This window comes from Corvus kubaryi, unplaced genomic scaffold (genome assembly GCF_017639235.1).
Source record: "Corvus kubaryi isolate FWS band 111438036 unplaced genomic scaffold, C.kubaryi_AGA036_p1.0 37266, whole genome shotgun sequence".
Lineage (NCBI taxonomy): Eukaryota > Metazoa > Chordata > Aves > Passeriformes > Corvidae > Corvus > Corvus kubaryi.
In genome coordinates, this window is record NW_024581081.1 from 9,232,991 (window position 1) to 9,253,874 (window position 20,884).

Consider the following 20,884-nt stretch of genomic DNA (forward strand, 5'->3'; position numbering starts at 1 on the left):
TCGTTTGCGTTTGGAAGAATTATGCCCCTACACTACATCCGCGCCCCGCTTCTCCCCGCGATGAGGGGCAACTCAATTTTGCGGAGCTCTGCCGGGCTCCAAAGGCATCTCTCCGAGGCATTCAACGTTAGGCGAGTTAGTTCGAAGACCAAGCTGTGGCCTGGGTCTGTGTCTTTGTGTGTCCGTGTGTCCGTGTGTCAGGGACAGGCGACTCCCGCTCCCCTCAGCCCAAGAGCAGCACGCGCTCCCTGCCCTCGCTCGGCGCGGAGCTCGCGCGTCACGGGCTGCGCGCGGGCCCCCGGCCGCGGGCGGTGACGTCTCGGCAGCGATGGCGCCCACGGGGCCGCCGGGTAACGGCCGCGAGCGCGGGGCCGCGGGGGACGGGGCCGGGGCCGGCCGGGCGGGGGCTGAGGGGCGGCGGGCGCGCCCTCCCTTCAGATTCTGGTGGTGCCCGCGGCTCGCTGCAGGCGGGGGCGTCACTTACGCACCGCGTGTAACTTTTGCAGAAGCCGCGTGTGGCGTGTCGGTGTCAGGAGTGAGCGAGTTAGGGAGTGAGTGAGGGCGCTTTTTGGCGCTGGCCCCTTGGAGCAGCTGCACCCTGCTAGGGAGGGGTCGGGAGGGACCGCCAGGGTACCCGCAGCGACCCGTCCGTCGACACAGTTATGCCGGGAAAGTAAAAACCGGAGCTCGGTGGTAGGGACTTGGGTGTGCTCCAGCTGCTTGGGGCTCAGCCAAAAGTGCCATTTCACGGGTTAAACAGAAGTTGTTGGATGGGGAGGATACGTAAAATTACAGCTCCTATTTGGCGTTGGTGTTTTAAAATGGACTGGTCTGTCAGTGTCTGCTTTCAGTGGTGCTGCAGCCAGCAGAGATCCCAAGCACCTCCCTTTTTAGTACTTGTGAAGGAGTGCTTGCTGCTGAGGCTGTGCTTCAGCTCGGGCTTGCATCCCTCGGCATGGCAAACAGGCCTGCAGTTCTGCTGGGCACCATAGTCAGCTGCTGTGGCCTGCGGTTTCTCCAGGTTCCTCTGGCAAAGATGATGTTGACCTGACCTGCCGTGCCCCTTCTCCCGTGCTATTTGGGGTTAAGCCATGGGCTAGCGACTGCCCTGCTGCAAAACCAAATGGGTTTGGCTGAAATGGGAAGTGTGAAGGTGTTGAAGCAGCAGCTTGAGAAGGTGGTGGCAGTGGGAGAGAAATTCTCCATAGATGGGAACAAAAATTGCGTGCCGGAGGTATTTGTGGAGCCCCAGTGAGCAAGCAGGAGGCAGTAGGTGGTGGTGTGTCCATCTGGCAGTAAGGGAAAGGACCTGGGTTCGGGAGAGGGTTATGCAGAAGCTGAGCACAGTGTTTCTCCCTAGCCTTTGAGGGGCAGGACATCCCATAAAGCAAGGCCATGCAGGTCTGTTTCCCTGAGAATCCTGCCTGTAATGAATATCTGTTGTGAACAGTTTAATGTCAGAAGATGGACAGTTGTAGTTATAACACAGGGAGCTTTCTAAACCTGGGATAGAGACAGTGGGCACAGCTAACAGGACACTTATTCTGAAAATTCAGTGACTTTTTGTAGTGGTTGTTTGCCTCTCAAGCTAACTTTTTTAATGCATTGGGTACATAAGTATCTTGTCTGTCTGTTGTGTAAGAACTGAATGGTTCAAAAGAGAGGTGCCGACATGGAAATATTAGCAAGGTGCACATAGGTGCCCAAGGTGAAGTGGTAAGATCCAGTACTTCTCTTTTTGGACAGGCTGGGCAGCAAGTAACATAGCAATGGAGTGCTGCTGCCTGCTGTTGCAGAGGACCTGTGTAGCATCTGCTGTTACAGTTCATGAAACTTACTATTGCCAGAGGGCATCCAGTTAAAGACGATTTAATTAAATGAACAGCAAATAATGCTGAGGTTATGAGCTCTCTGTGGCAGGCTAATAGCAAGAGCATCCTTTCTAGCTACAAATAATGTAAATTCTTCATGCTGTACAATAATTTTTTGAATGATGGGGGAGACTTGTGCTTGGAGCTGGTGCAGGGGAATGCTGGTGTGTTTAATTCGGGTGTGCAAATATGGAGATGTCCTGTTTCCAGTCAAGAGAGGAGCTGGTCAGCCTAGGAGACAGCAGGTACTGTAAGTGCCTCTCTTTCCACGTAGTTCTGCTTGTGTTCTGGCACATTAATGCGATGAAAATACTTCAATGCTGTCACAGCTGGGTGGCTCCTTTATAAAAGCTTTGGAAACAACTTGTAATCCTTTATTCCCTTCCAAGTACTTGGATACCAGGCTATTTTATACTAAAAATAAATTTTTAGTGGAAGTGCATAAGTAATAAAAAACCAGTACCTTTTGAGAATCATTGCAGGCATCAGAAGAGTTTGGTTTAGAGAAAATTGCAACCTTTGAAGTCCTGTTTCTTGTGGAAAACATACATCCCTTCAATTCTGCACATGTGGCCTGTATGTGATTGGGTTGGAATAAGGAGATGAAGGAAGATTGTCTTGCCTTATTCCCTGGCTGTTTAGTTGCTTCCATTGAGAAAAATGGAAGGTTACAGTTGGGTGAAGTTTATAATTGTTAGTGAATGACTGTAGGGGTGAACAGCTACTGTACAAGGAGTAAAAGTTCTTGTAACTCAGATAATTTCTCTGTTGCAGACAAGTAATTCCCTTGTTCACATGATTTCAAGACAGAGTGTTTACCTTGGGGAAGTGAAGCAGGGTATTAGGATTTTTTTAGTTTGCCATCCCATTGACTTTTAGGCCAGTGCTGTTATTTTTGTTAATTTGGTATGGTCTTCTAAACTAGTTCCAGCCCTACAACACTATGTGGTAACGTGCTTTATGTTTTAAGTTTCAGCAGAGTGTAAAATCAAGGTAATTGGTCCTGGGTCCTGTTACCACTGCTGGTTTGCTACTATTCTTTTATAGCTGTAGAAGCAGTTTATTTTCCTGGACACTTCTAAATGGACAAGGATATCCATTTCCCAGAGCTCACCAGTGACCTTTATTAAACAAAATTTTAATCAGCTCCTGGCTGAGCAGAGGTAGGAGCAGGCTTCGTAAGCAAAAACAACAAAAAAGAAAAGACTGACCTGATTTTTCCCTGCTTAGGAATTTCTCCAAACATTTTTTTCTTTTATTCTCTGACTAGCTCTTGCACCCTGTTTGTGCTGGAGAGGGGAATTACCTGAGTTGAATGCTGAATTAAGATGATGGTACTTGTTAGTAGACCTGACTCCCAGCTTCCTCCCTGCTTTTGTTCCAAGGGCAGAGTTCAGCACTTCCTAGCATGGCTTTTTGCATCAATCTTCTTTTATTTCTGGAGTGGTTTTGGACCTGTCTGCAGACTTTGTTTCCAGCTTGAAATTACACCATCAGTATGCCAGGACACGACTTCAAGTAGTGCATGCTCCTACTGGAAGAAGAGTCAGGTGTTATCCATAGCAAGGACAGGTGAATTGGGTTTTGGTGGGCTTGCAGCTGTTGCATCCCTATGTAAAACAGAGTCTGCGTACCTCTGGCACTGATGGACACCCTCATGATTCCCACCCTATTTCCTGCAGCTTTTTGAGATGCTGCTGAGGAAGCACAGGTTTTGAAAACTTCTGAATAAGGCTTTTGCAGTGATGAGGCGGAGATCTCCTCCTATCAGAAGAAAACTGTACACTGCTCATTGCTTCTGTTCGGTGAGGGAAGCAGTAGAGAAAGCAAAATGGACCACGTGAGGTTAAGGATTACAACCAAAGGGTAAATCTTCACTTCCCAGTGTGTATGAGGAGATAGTTGGGAAGCACGTAGGGTAAAGGGATAGAAGCCTATAGAAAGCAGGACTAGTTCTGTGAGGACTCCGATAGCCCATCTCAGCTCTCTGGGCTGCAGCTCTCAGGGCCAAGGAGTTGGCTTAGGAGGCTCATTAAAGCACCAGTGAGCTCCAATGCCTGTGTGTCTCACTGGGCTGTGGCTCTTGTGAAGCACATGAGTTATGCTCCATGGGAGTCTGCACTGCTGACCTACTTTCAGATACAGTTTTTCGTGTCTTGCTTCTAAAAGCCTTTAGCTCAAGGATTGATTTTATTTTCATGAATAATTTGATGGTTTAACGTGAGTAGATTTAAACTCTTATGTAAGAACCTGCTGAGCCTGCCTGTGTGGTGTTAAAACTTTCAACTTGAAGCAAGGGTGGCTTACTTTTTTGGTATTTTAATCTGCCTTCAAATGCTTCATACTTGTTAGAGAGCAAATTTGCTTTGGCTTCTCTTCATGCTGAGACTACTTCTGATGCCGAGCTGTTTTTCCAGAGTGTTGGTATAAATGTAACCTTGCAATGCTTTCCTCATGGCCTCAGCTTCTCTCCAGCACATTGCTTTTTAACAGTACCGATGTCAAAACAGAAGATGCATTGCATGAATGCAGAAGGAAAAAAAGTCAATTCAGTTAGCAGTTGCCAGTGATTTTTAAGTACTATTGTGTGTAGTAGTAAGTTAAGCTGTAATGAGACATAAGGATATTTTTGTACCTCAGAAATAATTCATTTTTTACAAGGGCTTTGATGATAGTTCATAACCTAAACACAAAACAGGTCTTTAATTACAAGTAAGATGAAGCTGAATGAAGGAAACAGATGAAGAATAGCACATCATTCATCTGCATGCTTGTGAAACATCAGTGGAGTCCTACTCTTGTAGTTTGGATTTTTGTAAAGAGGCTGTTCGATTATTTTGCTGTATGTACAATCTTATCAGTGCCTATACGTATCTAAAGGGAGGGTGCGAAGAGCATGGATCCAGGCACTTCTCAGTGGTGCCACCAACAGGAGAAGAGGCAGTGGGCAGAAACTGATGCGCAGGAAGTTCCACCTGAATATGGGGAAGAATTTATTAACTGTGAGGGTGACTGAGCACTGGAGCAGATTGTCCAGAGAGGTTGTGGAGTCTCCCTCACTGGACATATTCCAGAACTGTCTAGACAAAATCCTGTGCCATGTGCTCTAGGATGACCCTGCTTGAGCAGGGAGGTTGGACCAGATGACCTGTGGTCCCTTCCAACCTGACCCACTCTGTGATTCTGTATATGTGTTTGCATTTTGAAATGATTCCATGTTCTAAAGGGGAAAAGTAGAATTTCTTTTGCTGTGGTCTTGGGTGTTTTGTGGGTTTTTTTTGTTTGTTTGTTTGGGGTTTTTGTTTGTTTTTTAATGCCTCAGATTATAGTTCTGGCTTTTTGCTTAATGTTTGGGATGGGCTTTGTTTGGGATCTTGAAGCAGTACTGCTTCTTCATTCCTAATGATAGTGCTGAAATTTCTATGGTATTTTGTTTGTCATGGTTAGATTTACCCTGCCCAATATCTTATAATTAGCGTGTGATTTGCCTGATTTATTTTCTTCTGGCATTATTGTAGAGGAAAAGAGTATCTTGTTATGTTTGTGCAAAAGAAAGTAAAGCCTGGCTATTATCTGTTGGCATATCTTGGTGTTTGCCAAGTTGTCATTTACTGCTGTAATCCTAAGGGAATTTAGGACTCAGTTGAAAAATTGTTTTTGTTTGCTCAGTTTATTTCTCTTTATCATTACAATATAGGCAATTAAAGTCGGTTTGGGTATTTGTTTGTTTGTTTTTTAAATGAAGTTTACTAATTTCTGTTTTGTACTTGGGTACCACTTACAGTGTGGTGTCTGGTACCAAAAGGCAGCTCTGCATTGCTGTTCAAACGTTGCTGGTGTGGAAATTATCACACTTTTCAGTTTTGGAAGCTAGTTTATCTAGAGATTTTCATGTATGCCCTTGTGAGCTTTTGTTGATTTTTTTCTGTAGTTGACTGTGTGTCGTTTACTGTCCCTAGGTAAAGGACCAATTGAGCCTAATTGTATTCAGATAGATGCAGCTATTACGTGACATCAGGTGATTGGAATTGCAGGTGAAGTAAACCAGTTACTGCCTGATTTCAGTAGAGGACTAGTTACTTTCTTCTGTTTCTTGAATGGGAAGGGCTCAGGTTGGCCAGGTGTATAGATAGGGAACTTCAGAACTACTTAAATATTGGGTTTATCTTTTTCCAGCAGTTCCCCAGAAAAGTGTGGAAGATGAAATCGAATCTATTCTGCAGGAGCGGATAATGGTTTTGGATGGGGGCATGGGGACCATGATCCAGCAACATGCGCTGACAGAAGAGGATTTCCGAGGGCATGAATTTAAAGATCATTCCAGGCCTTTGAAAGGCAATAATGACCTTCTCAGTATAACTCAGCCTGACATAATCTGTGACATACACAAGGTAGGTGGTTCTGGTTTCTGTCTTTCGACAAGAGTGGGAGGGAGAACTTGGCCTCTGCACTCCCCTTTTCCATACCACAGGCTCCTGGCACTCCAGTGTCTTTTGGGGATAGGGAAGAGAATGCTAGGTAACCATGTGAAAAAGAATGAGCAGATTTGACTGTTCTGGTTGTGTGAGCACAGCATTTTTGTCTTGGTTCCTGATGTCACCCAGGCAGTGCTATTTTTAAATCCCTTTTTGACTTAGTCCCTGATGTATTTCTATTAATTGTAGATTCTGTTTTATTTTTTTTTTATTTCCTCTTCCTATTCTCAGCTAGCACTTGAAATGCATCTAAGTAGGACATATCTGAATTCTAGATGTGTTCCTATAATTGTGTATTAAAGGGCTGTTAAATGTGGCAGCCTGAAGCAGGCCTCTGTAGTTAATGAGTGTATGAGCTTCCTTATCAGTATATGTGCTTCTGCCGTCTTGTTTTTTCCCTAGAATATTAATGTGTGGCCCAGAGAATAAAACAGTCTAATCTGCTGATGATTAGGAATTTGAAAACAGATTTCATTGTTTTCCTGTCTTCAATTAGACTTTAAAAACACTTTCCTAAGTCTTGTATTTATAGAGCTGCAGGTATTCATAGGTCTTACAGTAATAATTAGAATGCTTGAATAGCATTGCAGCTGTTTGTTATTCACTTGAAGCCTCACGTGTGTTCCGGGTTTTTCCAATTATTTATTGACAAGATGTATATTTCATTGATGAGAATCATATTTGGTTTATGTTTGTTAAACTTGGAAGGTAATCTGTAATTTTTAATTTACATTCTATCTGCCATTCTTTGGATTTTAAGAATGATGAGCTGGAAGGAATCAGTCTTTGACCCATAAAAATTTCAAAAGGAAGTATCTGTAAATTGAGTTCAACTGAGCGATAGTGCTCCTGAACCTTGGAATTCATAATAGTTTGTGGTTTTAATAGGGTAAGCTGCTTGAACCGTTGAATTTGGCAAGTTTAGCAGAGCAGTAGTGATGTAACTTGAGAATGTATGCATTGACTCAAACCAAGCAACCTGCTGTTATCTCTCTAATGGCCAGTTAGAGGTGCTTTAGGAAGAACGGTCTTTTGTGGTCCCCATCCCTGCAACAACTATTGGGTCAGAGGCTTTCTGAGCCATGGGTGGTGACTTCATATTTTACAGCTACTGGTTGTTATTTCTTCTGATAACTGGACAGAAGGAATTTACAATAATAGATAAAAATATTTCTATGAAGTAACTATAATCCCACTATCTGTATGGTGGGTTTTTTTGTTTTGGTTTTGTTTGGTTTTTTTTTTTTTTTTTGTTAATGACCCAGTCAGATCTCACATATATCAGTAGCTTAAAAAGTAAATGTTAGCTGCACCTTGCCTGGCAAAGTCAGATTCAAAGGTAAGAGATGTGATGTATTTTCAAAGGCAAAAATTACCTTCCTGCTTTGAGTATGTTATTTCCTTCTGTGATAGTAGACAGTAAATTGGAGGGCTTATACACATTTAACATGTTAGGTAATTTTCAGAAAACTAATGTTACTGGTTGACATGTAAGAGCTTGTGTATTTTTGTATATCTTTTTGTAGGTATTTTAATATGTTTTCAACAGGACTTGAGAGAAAGCATATTTGTTTGCAGCAAAACACGTTTTAAAACATTTATTTTTAGCTGTCATTTGGATCAAGACTTTATTCGTACTGTTGAACTCAATGAGTTCATCTGCTTCTTGTAGGAAAATCTGAGTGGTTTATGTTCAATGGTGGCATCAGTATTTTTGATTTACTAGCACTTCAAGTGTTTTAGTTTCCTTGAATATGCAGGGATCGTGTCAGAGTTCAAAGGGATCAAAAAGATGAGCTAGGGAGAAGGGCAACTGATAGAGGTTATACAAATGCAGGCTAGAATCTGTAAAAATGTTTCAGTTTGCATTGATTTCAGTTTACTTCAGTGGGAATTGGACAACCAAAATAGAGCAGAAAGCTTGAATGTTTTATGAATCTCAGTCATTAGTTAAACTTTAAATGACATCTGCATTTTTCTACATAATTCTCCTAAGCTTGTATTCTATCCCAGTGTGCTCTTGTGCTGTTCCCTTCAGAACATTCAAATTTTCTAATCTTTTCTTTTGTTGTTTAATTTGGGCCTTTTCTGAGACTGCCCACAGCAGTCTTTGCTTGCTGGTGGCCATCAGACTGCATCTGACCATATCCCTGTGCAGAAATCTAGAATGTGACAGAGAAATCTCCAGTGGCAGAGGTGACTCTATAAATGTCACTTGTTAATAGAAAGTGTGGCTGAAATTCTGAAAATTGGTTGCGTGAACACTTCTATTGCTTTGGCCCTGTGCTTTCAAATAAGGCCTTTAGAGTTTGATCAGCTTTGAATTGGGAAACGATTTGTGACATTTTGTCAACTGGATGAGACAAAGCAGTTGGGTTACTTGCATTCCATACCTCAGGCTTTTTTTCTTTCATGTCTTGCAGGAGTACTTGCTGTCAGGCGCTGACATCATTGAGACCAACACTTTCAGCAGCACCCGAATTGCACAGGCTGACTACGGCCTTGAGCATTTGGTAAGAATGCTAAACTGTTTATGCATTAAAATTTTAATCATGTCCTAGAAACCAAGATTGGTCCCAGGATTCATTGGTGTTGTGCTTATCGGCTGCATGCTGCCTCTTGAGCCATGTGATGAGATTGTAGCTCCTTTCTGCTGCTGTGGACAGTTGTGCTTGCTGTGTCACAGACATAAGACATAGTGTGCTTCTTCTTGACAGAGGTACAGGCAATAATAATTAGTCCTAGATTTTGCTTGAGCAGTCACAGAATCTCTCAGTTCTGTGAACAGAGATGTTTTGCTTCAGTCCATCCAACTTAGCAAATGCCACAATGGAACTGCTTTTTTCCAGAATATTGCTTATGTGTTGTTTGTGCTGGTGTATGAAGAAGTCCTTTCTTGTTTGCATTTATTGTGCCTATTCTTTGTTATGTATTATTTTGAGAATTTGAGGAAATATGTAAAAGTAAATAGTTGGAAATATGCTACTTGAATAAAAAGTTAACTTAAGAGTAGGTTAGTTTTGTCATCAAAGTGTGCTGTTCTTCAGCTTCTGTTGATTTCAGCAGGATTTATTTACTACCTTAAAGAATGAAATTTTTTGATTCGCAGCTGCAGACTGGGGCATGCACAGGATGAACCTGCCATGTACCTCTGTTGCCGAGATGTATTGTGCTGTTCCTTTTGGAGCATTGTGATAGTGCTGATACATATTTGTGTGACTTGGGGAGCCTTCAGAGTGTACAGCAAGCTACTGGATGGAAGTGTTGTGTTTCTTTGAGGATGAGTTACCCTGGACTGAGTTAAAGGTTGCTCAGTAATTTTTTGTAATTGTTCCAGGCATATCGATTAAACAGAGTCTCTGCAGAGGTGGCCAGAAAAGCAGCAGACACTGTAACTGCTCAGACAGGTAAGTAGTATTATTTTAACTTTTTACTTGTTTGTGGTTTTGACAATGCTGCAATCTTTGAAATGTTGCTAACTAGAGGATAACTTGATGTTTTACATTCTGGGGACATAAAATGGTACCGTGCATGTTTGCAGGTTAGGCACAGTAGCGGCAATTTCACTTCTCTATTCATATCACACTAATTTCATCATGTTTGAAGGATCTGGTCCTTAAGGTGTTCTTCAGCATAGCTGTCCTGTGCCTGCCTGGTTTAGACTGCAAGTGATACACATCTTCAGATGTATTTTAGAGAAAATAAATTCAGCAGGGACTGTTAAAAGTTCCTTAGGTTTGTATGGCATGAGTCTTTGTACTGCAGAACTAGGATAGCTGATTGTAGGTAAACATGGATTACCAGTTAATCCCGGTGTTTGTCTAATGGTGTAACTTTATTCAGAAACTAATGGAATGGTCTTAGTATGTGACTGTCATCTGTATATTTTAATTTCATTTCTACAGATGCCTTCCAGGCATTATGTGAGAGGGTTTAGAGCTCCTTTACACTGCTGTAGACAATGCTGTCTTTCAAAGACTCATTTCTGCTTGTATTCTGCAAACAAACTGTATTTCAAGCTAATAGTGCTGCTGCTGTTCAGATAGCACATTACTGATGTAATTCATAGTATGCAATAAAAACGTAAGATTTGAAATATGCTTTAAAAAAGTGGGGGTTTTACTGCACATGCCAGAATATTCAAACGAGGTTATTGACTGTCACTGTAAAGCCAGAGGGAAATAGTATAGGGTTTTTTTCCCCTCCTCTGTCTTGGTCTAGGAATTAGGAGATATGTTGCTGGAGCCATGGGTCCAACAAACAGGACACTCTCTGTGTCACCATCTGTGGAGAGACCAGACTACAGGAACATAAGTAAGTATTTATAACCATCAAGTTATTTGACATAGGCAGTAGTTTTGAAAGACGTATCTCCAGATGAAATTAACATCATTCCTGTTTTACAGCTTTTGATGAACTGGTTGAAGCCTATACAGAACAAGCCAAAGGACTTTTGGATGGGGGAGTTGACATCTTGCTGGTGGAAACCATATTTGATACCGCCAATGCTAAGGTGAGACTTCTAGGGAAAAATACCCACCACTCTAATGTAAGTATTTGGTGTGCTACCTAAGGAAATTCAGGATAATATTCTTTGAGGTATCAGCTACTGCTTACTAAATACATGAAAAGACTCTTCAGTTGACAGCAAATGGGTAGAATGTGAGATGGTTTTTAATCAGCCTTTTCCAGAATGTTTCTTTTGCCTCTTAATATGTGCCATTTGTATCTTTCTGGCTGTGTGTGCCAGCTGTCATCTTATTCCCAGAAGCTTTACTGTATTGTTCAACATCTCCAAATGCTTCTGATTGTATTTTTCACTGTAAGCTTGTCTGTCCAAAGGATGCTTGTGATGCACACTGGAGAGGGAATGTCCGGTGAATCTGGTTGCAGGCATGGGAAGGCTTGTAAGACAGTTCTATTAAAAGGTGTTTTTTGCGGGGGAACTCTGCCATCAGTTTTAAGAAAGAAAAATTTGGAATTGAAGATTAGAAAGAAAAAAATGATGAAATATGCCACAATTCATGGGATTTTAACATCTTCTTCTTTATCTAATAACACCCTGATAAGTGCAGGTGGTGGAGTTGTTAGGGTCCTTAAAACTGTCTTGCAATTTTTTGTGGAAAAGTCTGGCTGGTTATGCACAGAGCATTTCTTTAGGCTTTTGCCACAGGCTGAATAACATGCGCAGTGACATCACATGCCCTTTGCAGATTTGACCAGTCATCGTGGAGGTTTGGCTAGGAGCCTGTAGGCTTAACACAGTGCTAAGGGCATGTCCACGGGCAACTTTCTTACCCTGAAGAGGGAGGACATTTTCAGGACCTTCAAAGGAGTCACTTGCAGTTCTTACTGTAAAAATTTGTGGTGGTTGGAACCCTTTGGACACTACATGTCTAAACAGACTCAAGGGCAGTGAATGTGTACTGGGAAGAGTACATACAACCATATCTGGGATGGAGGTTGTGCTGTAGATAGGCGGGAGAAGTACTTGCTGATGTGATTTGCGTTTCAGAGTAGTCTTAGTTTTATCTGGTTTCCCTGTGATACTTCCTTTCTACTTGGTACCAAAGTGTGTTTTGGAGCATTTGGAAGATGTTGGGGATAAGGATAAAACTACTTGAGTGTAGTAAGTTCTGCCAGGCCATATGAGCTAGCAAGTTGCATAAACAGCCATGAAATAAATAAATATAAAAGGGCATCAAACCCATATAAACAGAAAAAAAAAATGAACAATCTGAAGAACTCTGAAAACGTGATTAATGTTTTGCAACATATTCTTCTGTAGGCAGCTCTTTTTGCACTCCAGATGTTGTTTGAGGAAGAGTATGCTTCCCGACCCATATTTGTAAGTATATTTCAATATTTTACATGTGCTTAAGCTTCATTTGTGAGCTAGCTGAGATGGCAGTTGATTAAAGTGCTTTGAAATGAAGGAAATGAGTTTATTGGAAATGTACTTTTTCCACATGATTGTGAAAGTAAAAACTCTTACAGCTTTGTGAAATCAGCCTTGCATAGCTCTGTTCAGCTGATCAAGCCATAGACTAAGGAGTGACTTTATTCCAGTGTGTATTCATTCTGTGTATTTCCACAAGAAAAGGTCTAATGATGATTTTTTTTTCAGGCTTGCAGTCTTGAGGGTAATAGGAACCAATGCTTCAAGGATGAAATTAAGCAAATTCTGACATATTTTCAAATAGAATGGGTGGCCATTTCAAGTCATAAAAATCTGTCTTACTCCATATTCCTTCTCTGATGTGTCTTTTTCTGATAGTTGCTGATCATTATTGCATTGGAAGAAATATAGAAAAAGAGTAAGCTTTTTTTGAAAGTTCTGTTGTATTCTTCCAGTTTTCTACAGTTTGCAGTCCAGGCTTTCTGATTTGCAGTTTGTATCCGTTTGTAGGCTTTTGTTGAGTGTGTTTACTCCTTCCTTGCATCTTTGTTTAAACCTAGGCACCTGGGCATATACAAAATAACCTGTCTGTAACTTTTAAATCTAATGATTGTGCTGGTTTGAAAGTTTGCTTACTTTTGGGCAGTTCACCTGATAACTTCTATTGTGTCTTGCCATTCGCCTCTTAAAAGTGATAATGAGCAGCTGTTCTTCCCTTTGCTGCATAGTCATGGCATTTGTAGTCCTTTGTGAGAGCCTCCTTTAGTCATCTTTTTTCAGCCTGAAGAGTTCTTTTCTATTTAGCTGTCCCATTTGGTTCATTCATTATTGTCCTGTTTTTGTTTTCCACTTCCTCAAGTCAGAGTGGAATGACAATAGAATACAGCACTCAAAGTGCAGACGTCAGGGATTGTGTGATAGCCTAGTGATGTTCTCTGCCTTTTCCATTTCTTTCTTTGTAGTTTCTGATGTTTTGCTTCACTGCTAGTGAGCTTGGAAATTGCATTCATAAAAGTCTCTTTTGTTACTTAGTTTAGCTTTTAGAACAGTAAAGCTGGGTTTGGAGGTGTCATTGTGTAGACCTCCTGTGTTCACAACTTTGTACTTGGTCAATTAGCACAGAGAGTTTTTGAGTTGACTTTTTGTCTTCATTGCCCTGAACAGTGGTCCTTGAGCTTGGTTCCTTGTTCTTTGCTCCCTTTTCAGTTCAGCTATGCTGAGAAGTTACAACCCTTAGCACAACTCTCTAATATTCCACTGATAACCTCCCTTGACTGAGTACTTTGAAGGTGGGAAATGGCATCAATATTAACGCATACTTTGGAGTAAATAGTGGATTCACTTTGCATGGAGTCTTCTAAACTCATTCCATCTTCTGGAAAAAAAAGACTGTTAGACCTGGTGTTGTGGTGTAGGAATGGTACTCTCCAAATCAGTGCCCTCACTGAGGTTCTCCAAATCACATGCACTGCTTTCTCACTCCCCCACTTTTTCCCCCTCTCTCCTTCCCTTCGGCAGGAAGGAGAGGAGAATTGGAAGCACAAAAGGCAAAGATCAGGGGTTGAGATAAGAACAGCTGACTGGAAACAGCAGTAAGATAAGAAAAGGAACAGTAACAGCAGTAATATTATTAACAAAGGTGTACAAAAGAGCGAGTGATTCACATGCAAAAATGCTCGCCATGGAGCTTGGCCCTGCAGTCATGCCACCCTGACCAATCCCTGTGGCTCGGACGGCGTCTCCCAAACCGCTCCCTCCGGCTCAGAACTGGTGTTACCCCGCCGCTCCATCCCACTGGAAGGAACCCGTTCTCCCTGGTAGAGACTCCCTTCTCCCGCACCTGGCAATGATGTGGTATAACCTTTGTGTTGTAGCCATGCCCCCTCCTGGCTATTGCAAGAATTAACCTTGTCCTGGCCAGAAACAGGACATGTGAGGAGGCTTTCCTGGCTCATCCAGATGCCTCCCAAATTCTTGACTTCGCAGTTGTTAGTTGGGGTCTACACGTTATTTATTATTTGCACATCTCTTTCTGTGTACTGCTAAAGAAGTGTGATTATACAGGTTAAGACTTATACTTCCACTACCGAGTTGCAACATTTGATGTTCCCTTGTGGCAAAAGGAGTAACTTGTTTTTAAGGTCAGACCCACCTCTCCCACCTTTCCACCAACCGCCACCACCAAACTGCTTAATAACAATCCTGAGACCTGAAATAACTTAAACGGGGAGGTGAGGAGAAGGTGACTGCTGATAGCTGCCTAAATAAAAAACCACTGTTTTCAGAGGCTATCATCAGAATGATACCGTGGTACTCATGCTACCTGGCTGCTGGGTGGTTCAGAGTAGTTTTCTCTCTTTTTTTTTCTTTAGTTTTCTTTTTTCCCCCCTGAGGAGGGGGGAGAGAGGGAAAGACAAAAACCTTTGACCAGTCTTCTTTCTTCTAGATAAACATTTAAACATTTATATGGTGAAAAGGGTTTAATTTTTCTGTTTGAGTTGTGCCTCATCACTTTAAGTGGAGCACAGGTCTCTCTACTTTGAATTATAGCAGTTCATCCATTTTAATTTTTCATTTTGTTGTGCATTTAATTTTTCTCCTTTCTCTGTGTTCAACTGATATTTAGGTTTCTGGAACCATTGTGGATAAGAGTGGGCGTACCCTCTCTGGCCAGACAGGAGAGGCATTTGTCATTAGTGTTTCCCACAGTAAGCCACTTTGGTAAGGAAATATATCATTCATTCTCTTAGTTAATTATTTGTAGATTGAGATTCTTTTCTATTTTAACCCTTGCTTGCAGCTAAATGGAAGCTATACAAACTGTGATCATATGTAATCACATGCATTTCTAACCTGTTTTTTATTGTTCCCTCACCAGAAATTATTTTTCCAAAGAAAGCTGAATTTTTAATTCATTGCTTTAAATGATCTGGGGCTTTGTGTTTACACTGAAATCACAATTAGGTCAAAATCTGATACTGTAGTTTGCCATCTCCTACTGTGTTGGGCCGTGCAAGGAGCCAATCCCTGGTACAGGCAGAACTTAGATCTCTTTCTTAGAGGGAAACAGTGCCAGCTGAGAGTATTTCAGGGTGTCTTGAAAGAGAAAATCATAAGATACTATTGCAGTGTTCTTTTGACTGAGCTCTTAGAAAAATGTGCTCTGAGTGTTTTTCTTAAGGATGTGTGTGGTTGTTTGGAGAGCTCCTGATGCCTCCATTTACTTTAATTCTTTTCTATTTAGGCAGAAAAGTTGAAATAAGTATGAGGTTAAGATCTGTGCAAATGGATAATGTCAGTGGATTTGGTCATTTTGCAAGGTTTTGTATGTTCATTTGAATACCTTCCCCTGGTTATCTGTTCTTCTGTGTTTCTTCTGTGTTCTACCTCCTCCTTGTCTCCTCTTCCCTCTTTGCCTTTTTTTATTCTCAGGTTGGTTCTCTTCACACAAAAGCTTACACCAGAAATAGATTGGTTTTTCCTAGAATATTCTAACTGAAAGCATTTAATTCACTGTTAGTAGTGCACACCATGCACATTATGATGAGCCATTATTTGTTTTTACAACAAAATTTCAGCTAAACTATGCAATCTGTCATCTCAGTGATGCAGAAGCAGAAGACTGCATTCACAGTTTTCCTGACTGCCCTTGAGGCTCCACTTTCCCAGACCAGACGGTGTTCCAGAAGTAACATATGGAGCCTCTTGGAACAGGGTGGTAGTTGACTTCTTCTCTCAGCATCACGGCCTCGTGATCCATATTTGGCATGAGTCTGTCTCAGATAATTTTGCTCTAACTCTCTTGCTTCTGAAGAAGAGAGAAGGGCACTGGAGCTGAAATCAAGAATTTATTAAAGCATATTTCATAAAAGCTGTCTAATGGGTCTCAATGTTTGGGGCCTGATTCTCATTTGTGAAAAGGCTACTATACAGCACTGTAGCAGAAGGGTTTTAGAGGTTGGAACAGATTGCATTTAATGTTGTTTCTGTGGCCAAATTGGTGCAGAGTGGCTTTAGGGTTGTGAAAAAGCTGATTAATAGTAGTATCCTAGGAATCATGTTAGACGTGTTCACGTGTTTCTGTTTGGGTTGTGTATGCCCTGATTAGGGTGATGTGTCATCCTTAATTCAGTTTGGTTTGGAGCCCACCCTTAAAAGTGTGTGCTTTGTGTCTGGGTGATGGAGGTGGTAGCTGTGAAACTCATGAGCTGTGCTTAGTAAGTGCTGAAAGATGTGTGTCAAGCTGCTTGCCATGAAAGATGCTCAGATGTGTTGTTTCAGATCCTGTGATTGTTTTTACTGTGGTAGCATTGAGAAGACATACACTGAGTTTTGGGCCATAATGTGGATTTTGCTCTGGTCCCAAGGGCATTCTGCAGTCTTACCTTTCATAGAAATTTATGTATGACTGCTGTGAAGAAATGAGCAAGGGAGGGAGATGATGTTTATGATGAGAATGTGATGCTTATTACACTAGGGTAGCAGTGACAGAATATCAGCAATCTGGTCCAAGGCTGCTGGCTTTTAAGGCATGATTAACAGTTTGCTTTTCTCAGATGTTTTCTTGCATGATGTTGAGTGCTGTGAGGAGATGATGCTGGCCACAGAAGTTACTTTTTTATTCTGAATGAATGTGCATGTCTGTGCTACAGTTTTGAGACAGGTAGTGCTTGGATTGTGTCATGCTCACGAGTATACTTGTCAGCAACCCCTGTAATGGGTAATAATTCAGGCAGTTCAGGGTGTGGGATATATGAGCTGGAAGCTTGTAAATCAAATGACTTAAGAGTAGGAAATAGATTGCATTTGTCTGCATTTTATAAGGGCAGTCTTGCTAACCATTCTTACCTTGCTTTGCTCTGAAAATCTTGAGGGATGGGCCCACACTTTGAAATAAATTCCAGAACCTCATTGCTGAAATGAATTGTGTATTCCTTGGGCTTGCTCTTTGTATCCAGGAGATCTGTATGATGGATTTAAAGATATGTAAACACCAAATCTTGAAATGAGAATAAAAAGGTTATTTTCAAATTTTTCTGGCTAGTATGAGATGTATTAGAGAAAGCACTTTGAAGGTAGAGCTTGCTGTTTAAAAAACCATACATATATACCCTCCCCCGCTAAAAAAAATCAAACCAAAAAACCAACCAAAACCCCAACTGTGTCATGCCTAAGTTATTGGAAGAAGGGGTTTGTGTATTATTTGATCTTGGTCTGTGACTGTGATATTCAGGATCCTGGGTTTGGATGTTGCTGTAAGCCTCTCAGATTTCAACATTTTTTCATTCTGTTCAACAAGTAAATCTGACTACGAGCATTTATTGCTGCTACTTGTGAAGTTACCAAGGCCCTGCCTACTCCTTGGAAACAAAAGAAAAGTCAAAAACCACTTTATCCTCCCAGTCCTGTGCAGGGCTCTTTTGCTCTTGACCTCTGTGAAACTAAGTGGGCATACAGGCACTTAATTAGCTTGGCTGCCTGTGTAGCTCAGTTAGTTGGGAGATGTGGCTGTTACACATTCCTGTTTCAGTGGGTTCACTTGCATCCTCTCTGAGACTGTTATTCCAGGAAAGGAGAAAGCTTTTTTACATTTTCTTCTTCCAGCACCTCTATGAACACCTTCTAAGTTTTGCAGTGCTCACAAGGTGGTTTCTAGAATGGTGCAGAAAGATCAGGAAACCTGTAAAAGATATATTTCTGCAAGAGAAATTTCTGTATTTAATACAAATGGAGATATTTTGAGTGCAAGTCTCATTTATGTATCTGTTGTTGAATGAAAGGAAATATGGTTGTATCTCATATACTGGTAAAATTGTTTAGAAACTTATTCATGTAAAAATTCTTCTGCTGTAGTGCTGTCTTGGTTATTAAGATGTAGCAGATTCAGTTGCCCAAGCTTAGTGCTGCCATGAGGCTTCTTGAGGGAGGCACTTGCTCTCTTCCAAAGTTGACATAATTTATGTATAATTTGTAAAGAGAATGAGGATTTAGCAGCTTGAAGCAGGTCCTGCCTTTTAAACCTTTTTTCATACTTTTTCCTACAGCACAAGACTCCTTTCCAGTCTGTCATTCTCATTCCACTTGTTCTCTCTCTTACCTAGAAAATACAGAGCCGTCGTGTTGCTGCAGTTGCTGTCAAAATGCTGCCACTTTCCTCCTGGATTTTGAAATGAAATCTTGATTTGTTGTTCCCAGTTCAGTTCAGTCCAGCCCCCTTCCCTCTCGTGCTTTTCTTCCACCTGAGGGTTCTCCTTTTGCACAGTCTTGCTGTATTGATGATGATGATGGTTAAAGAAATTGGAGATCAGGTTGGTTTTATTTTAGATGATTGTGGGAGTTAGCAGTTGCCAGAGCTAGCATTCATCTGTTTTGTGTGTAAAAGGTGTTTTTGCTTCAACATAATTTTTGAAAATTTATTTTCCAGTATTGGCTTAAATTGTGCTTTAGGGGCAGTTGAAATGCGTCCATTCATTGAAACAATTGGAAAATGTACAACAGCCTACATCATCTGTTACCCCAACGCAGGTGTGTTGGTGCACATGTTCCTATGCTTACAGGCACATGAAATGTAGCTAACCTGTCCGTCTCATTAGCAGTAATAGAATTGAAGTAGCTTGAGAAGATGATTGCTTTTACAATTAAAAAGAGAGTAAGAGTATTTTTAACTGCTGAAAGTAACTGTTGTTAGTTCTGTGACAATGAATCTAGAATGCTTTTTTGCATAATTAATAATCTGCTGAGTAGTGATTGCAAGGGTGATGAGGCATTTTAGTCCTCATACAATTGTAGCTGCTTTAAATGTGCCTCTTATGGAATTTGTTCTTTTGGACTTTAAACAAATTCTAATACTAAAAAATCCTGTGTTTTAAGGTCTTCCCAATACTTTTGGTGGTTATGATGAAACTCCAGAAGTGACTGCCAAGCATATAAAGGTATAAAATACTTATTTTGATTATGTCACATCTGATGTACTAGTAGACAAGAATTCTGCTCGTATCCTGTGTATATTTGTTACAATATTGGGGTAGGATTCTTTCTTTTTTTTCCTTTGGGTAGCTATATATGTAATTTGGATTGTTTATAGGCAATTTGCTGAATGATAGTGATTTGAAGTATCACACTAGGAACTATTTAGGAAACTGAAAACCTTAATTAGTTTTATGTACTAAGCTAAGGTTTCCTGCCACTTGATCTGTGGGTGTTACTCATTGCACTCCTATGTTCTTACTGTTGTATTTGGGAGTTGTTCAAAAAGCTGAGTGGTGTTTATGAACTTGGCACACTTTTACAGAGTTGTGTATACGGGAACTGCTGATGGTGGGGGTGTTCCAGTGCAGTGTGTCTTTCCACGTGCCACTGGGTCTGTCCAAGATGTGTGTCTGAAGCTGCAGTGTATCAGCAAGAACACAATATTTGCTGCATGTTAATGCCCTTTTATAATACAGTATGACTAGTCTTTGATACTCATTTATGTTTTCATCTAGGGCTTCAGTATAAAATAGGCCAGTTTCAAATGTAGTCTCTTGAAATTAGGTGTTGAAATTGCTGGTTAGCCTTGGGAATCCATGTCTCAAAACAAATCCTAAAGAGAATCCTAAAGATATAGTGCTAATTGGTTTTTTTAATTTAGTGTTTTTCTTGTGATCTCCCTGAATTGCCTAACACATGGAGAAAAAGAATTAAATATGTATATATTAAAAACATAGCTTTAATAACTTTGAACAAAATATTCCTTCTTCTTACAGAATTTTGCTTTGGATGGTTTGGTCAACATAGTTGGTGGTTGCTGTGGTACCACACCAGCACATATCAGGTACTTCATGTGCTACAGCTCTGGTGGACTGTGAACTAAACTTAAGTGCTGCTTCTGTGGAGCAATATTCCATGGCTTGTCTTAGAGTTTCCTGAAAAGATTGATCACTTGAATGCCAATAGAAGCAATATGTGAAGTGGGAACAACCTGGCTTACATTGAAGAATGAGTAGAGGCATGGTTCAAACAAGGATTAAACCTCTTTGGTTTTGTCATCTAAAATTGTTTCAGAATTACTTCTCCCTCTTTACTGGTGGATAGAATAGACTTCCCAGTCTCTGCTTTATTGTGCTGTATGTTCTTTCTCTTTTTGGCAATCTTAGCCATAAGGTGAAACTTAAGGTTTCCTTTGATGGTAGATGGAAGGAAGGGGTGGGTGTGTGCGTGTGTGTGTATGTATGTCGGGGAAATGCCTAAACATAAGTTCTGTGAATGCTGTACAGCTGGTGCTGGTCCTGGCTAGTCAGAAGGAGCATTTGAAATCTTTCCTGCTGGAAGTAGGTCAGTGAGAAAGCCTCTGTTTTTCACTTAAACTCAAAAAAGAAAGGGCTGTTGTGATTGATTTTTACCCTGATATAAACTGGGAGGAGGTGACATGTAAACATGTAGAGGACAGTGTGTGTCAGTCCTGACTGGAATGAAGAAAAAGTGGATGTGAACAGCATGAGTCATTCTGGCATCTGAGAAATGTGTCTCAGTAAAGAACAATGTTTGTCCCTTGGGGTTTTTTTTTGTTCGTTTGGGGTTGTTTGATTGGGTTTTTGTTTGTTTGTTCGCTTTTTGTTTTGAGGGATTTTGTTTTGGTTTTGTTTGGGTTTTTTGTGGGG

The 20,884-nt window shown here is 41.0% G+C and overlaps 1 protein-coding gene across 4 annotated transcripts in view; it reads left to right on the forward strand.

Annotated features, from left to right (window-relative positions):
• Positions 1-270: 270 nt before the first annotated feature.
• The window catches only part of MTR (5-methyltetrahydrofolate-homocysteine methyltransferase), a 50,907-nt gene continuing 30,293 nt past the window's right edge, over positions 271-20,884 (forward strand). The window contains exons 1-11 of one of the 4 annotated variants that reach the window (XM_042025316.1): positions 271-350; positions 6,048-6,262; positions 8,770-8,859; positions 9,684-9,753; positions 10,568-10,660; positions 10,753-10,859; positions 12,135-12,194; positions 14,872-14,966; positions 18,670-18,770; positions 19,116-19,177; positions 19,991-20,058. In XM_042025316.1, the coding sequence (XP_041881250.1) occupies positions 329-350; positions 6,048-6,262; positions 8,770-8,859; positions 9,684-9,753; positions 10,568-10,660; positions 10,753-10,859; positions 12,135-12,194; positions 14,872-14,966; positions 18,670-18,770; positions 19,116-19,177; positions 19,991-20,058 (983 nt within the window). In that variant the 5' untranslated portion in view covers positions 271-328. Of the gene's footprint in view, positions 351-6,047; positions 6,263-8,769; positions 8,860-9,683; positions 9,754-10,567; positions 10,661-10,752; positions 10,860-12,134; positions 12,195-14,871; positions 14,967-18,346; positions 18,554-18,669; positions 18,771-19,115; positions 19,178-19,990; positions 20,059-20,884 lie in introns of those variants that run through there. The other 3 variants (XM_042025317.1, XM_042025321.1, XM_042025318.1) reach the window with 3 other exon arrangements.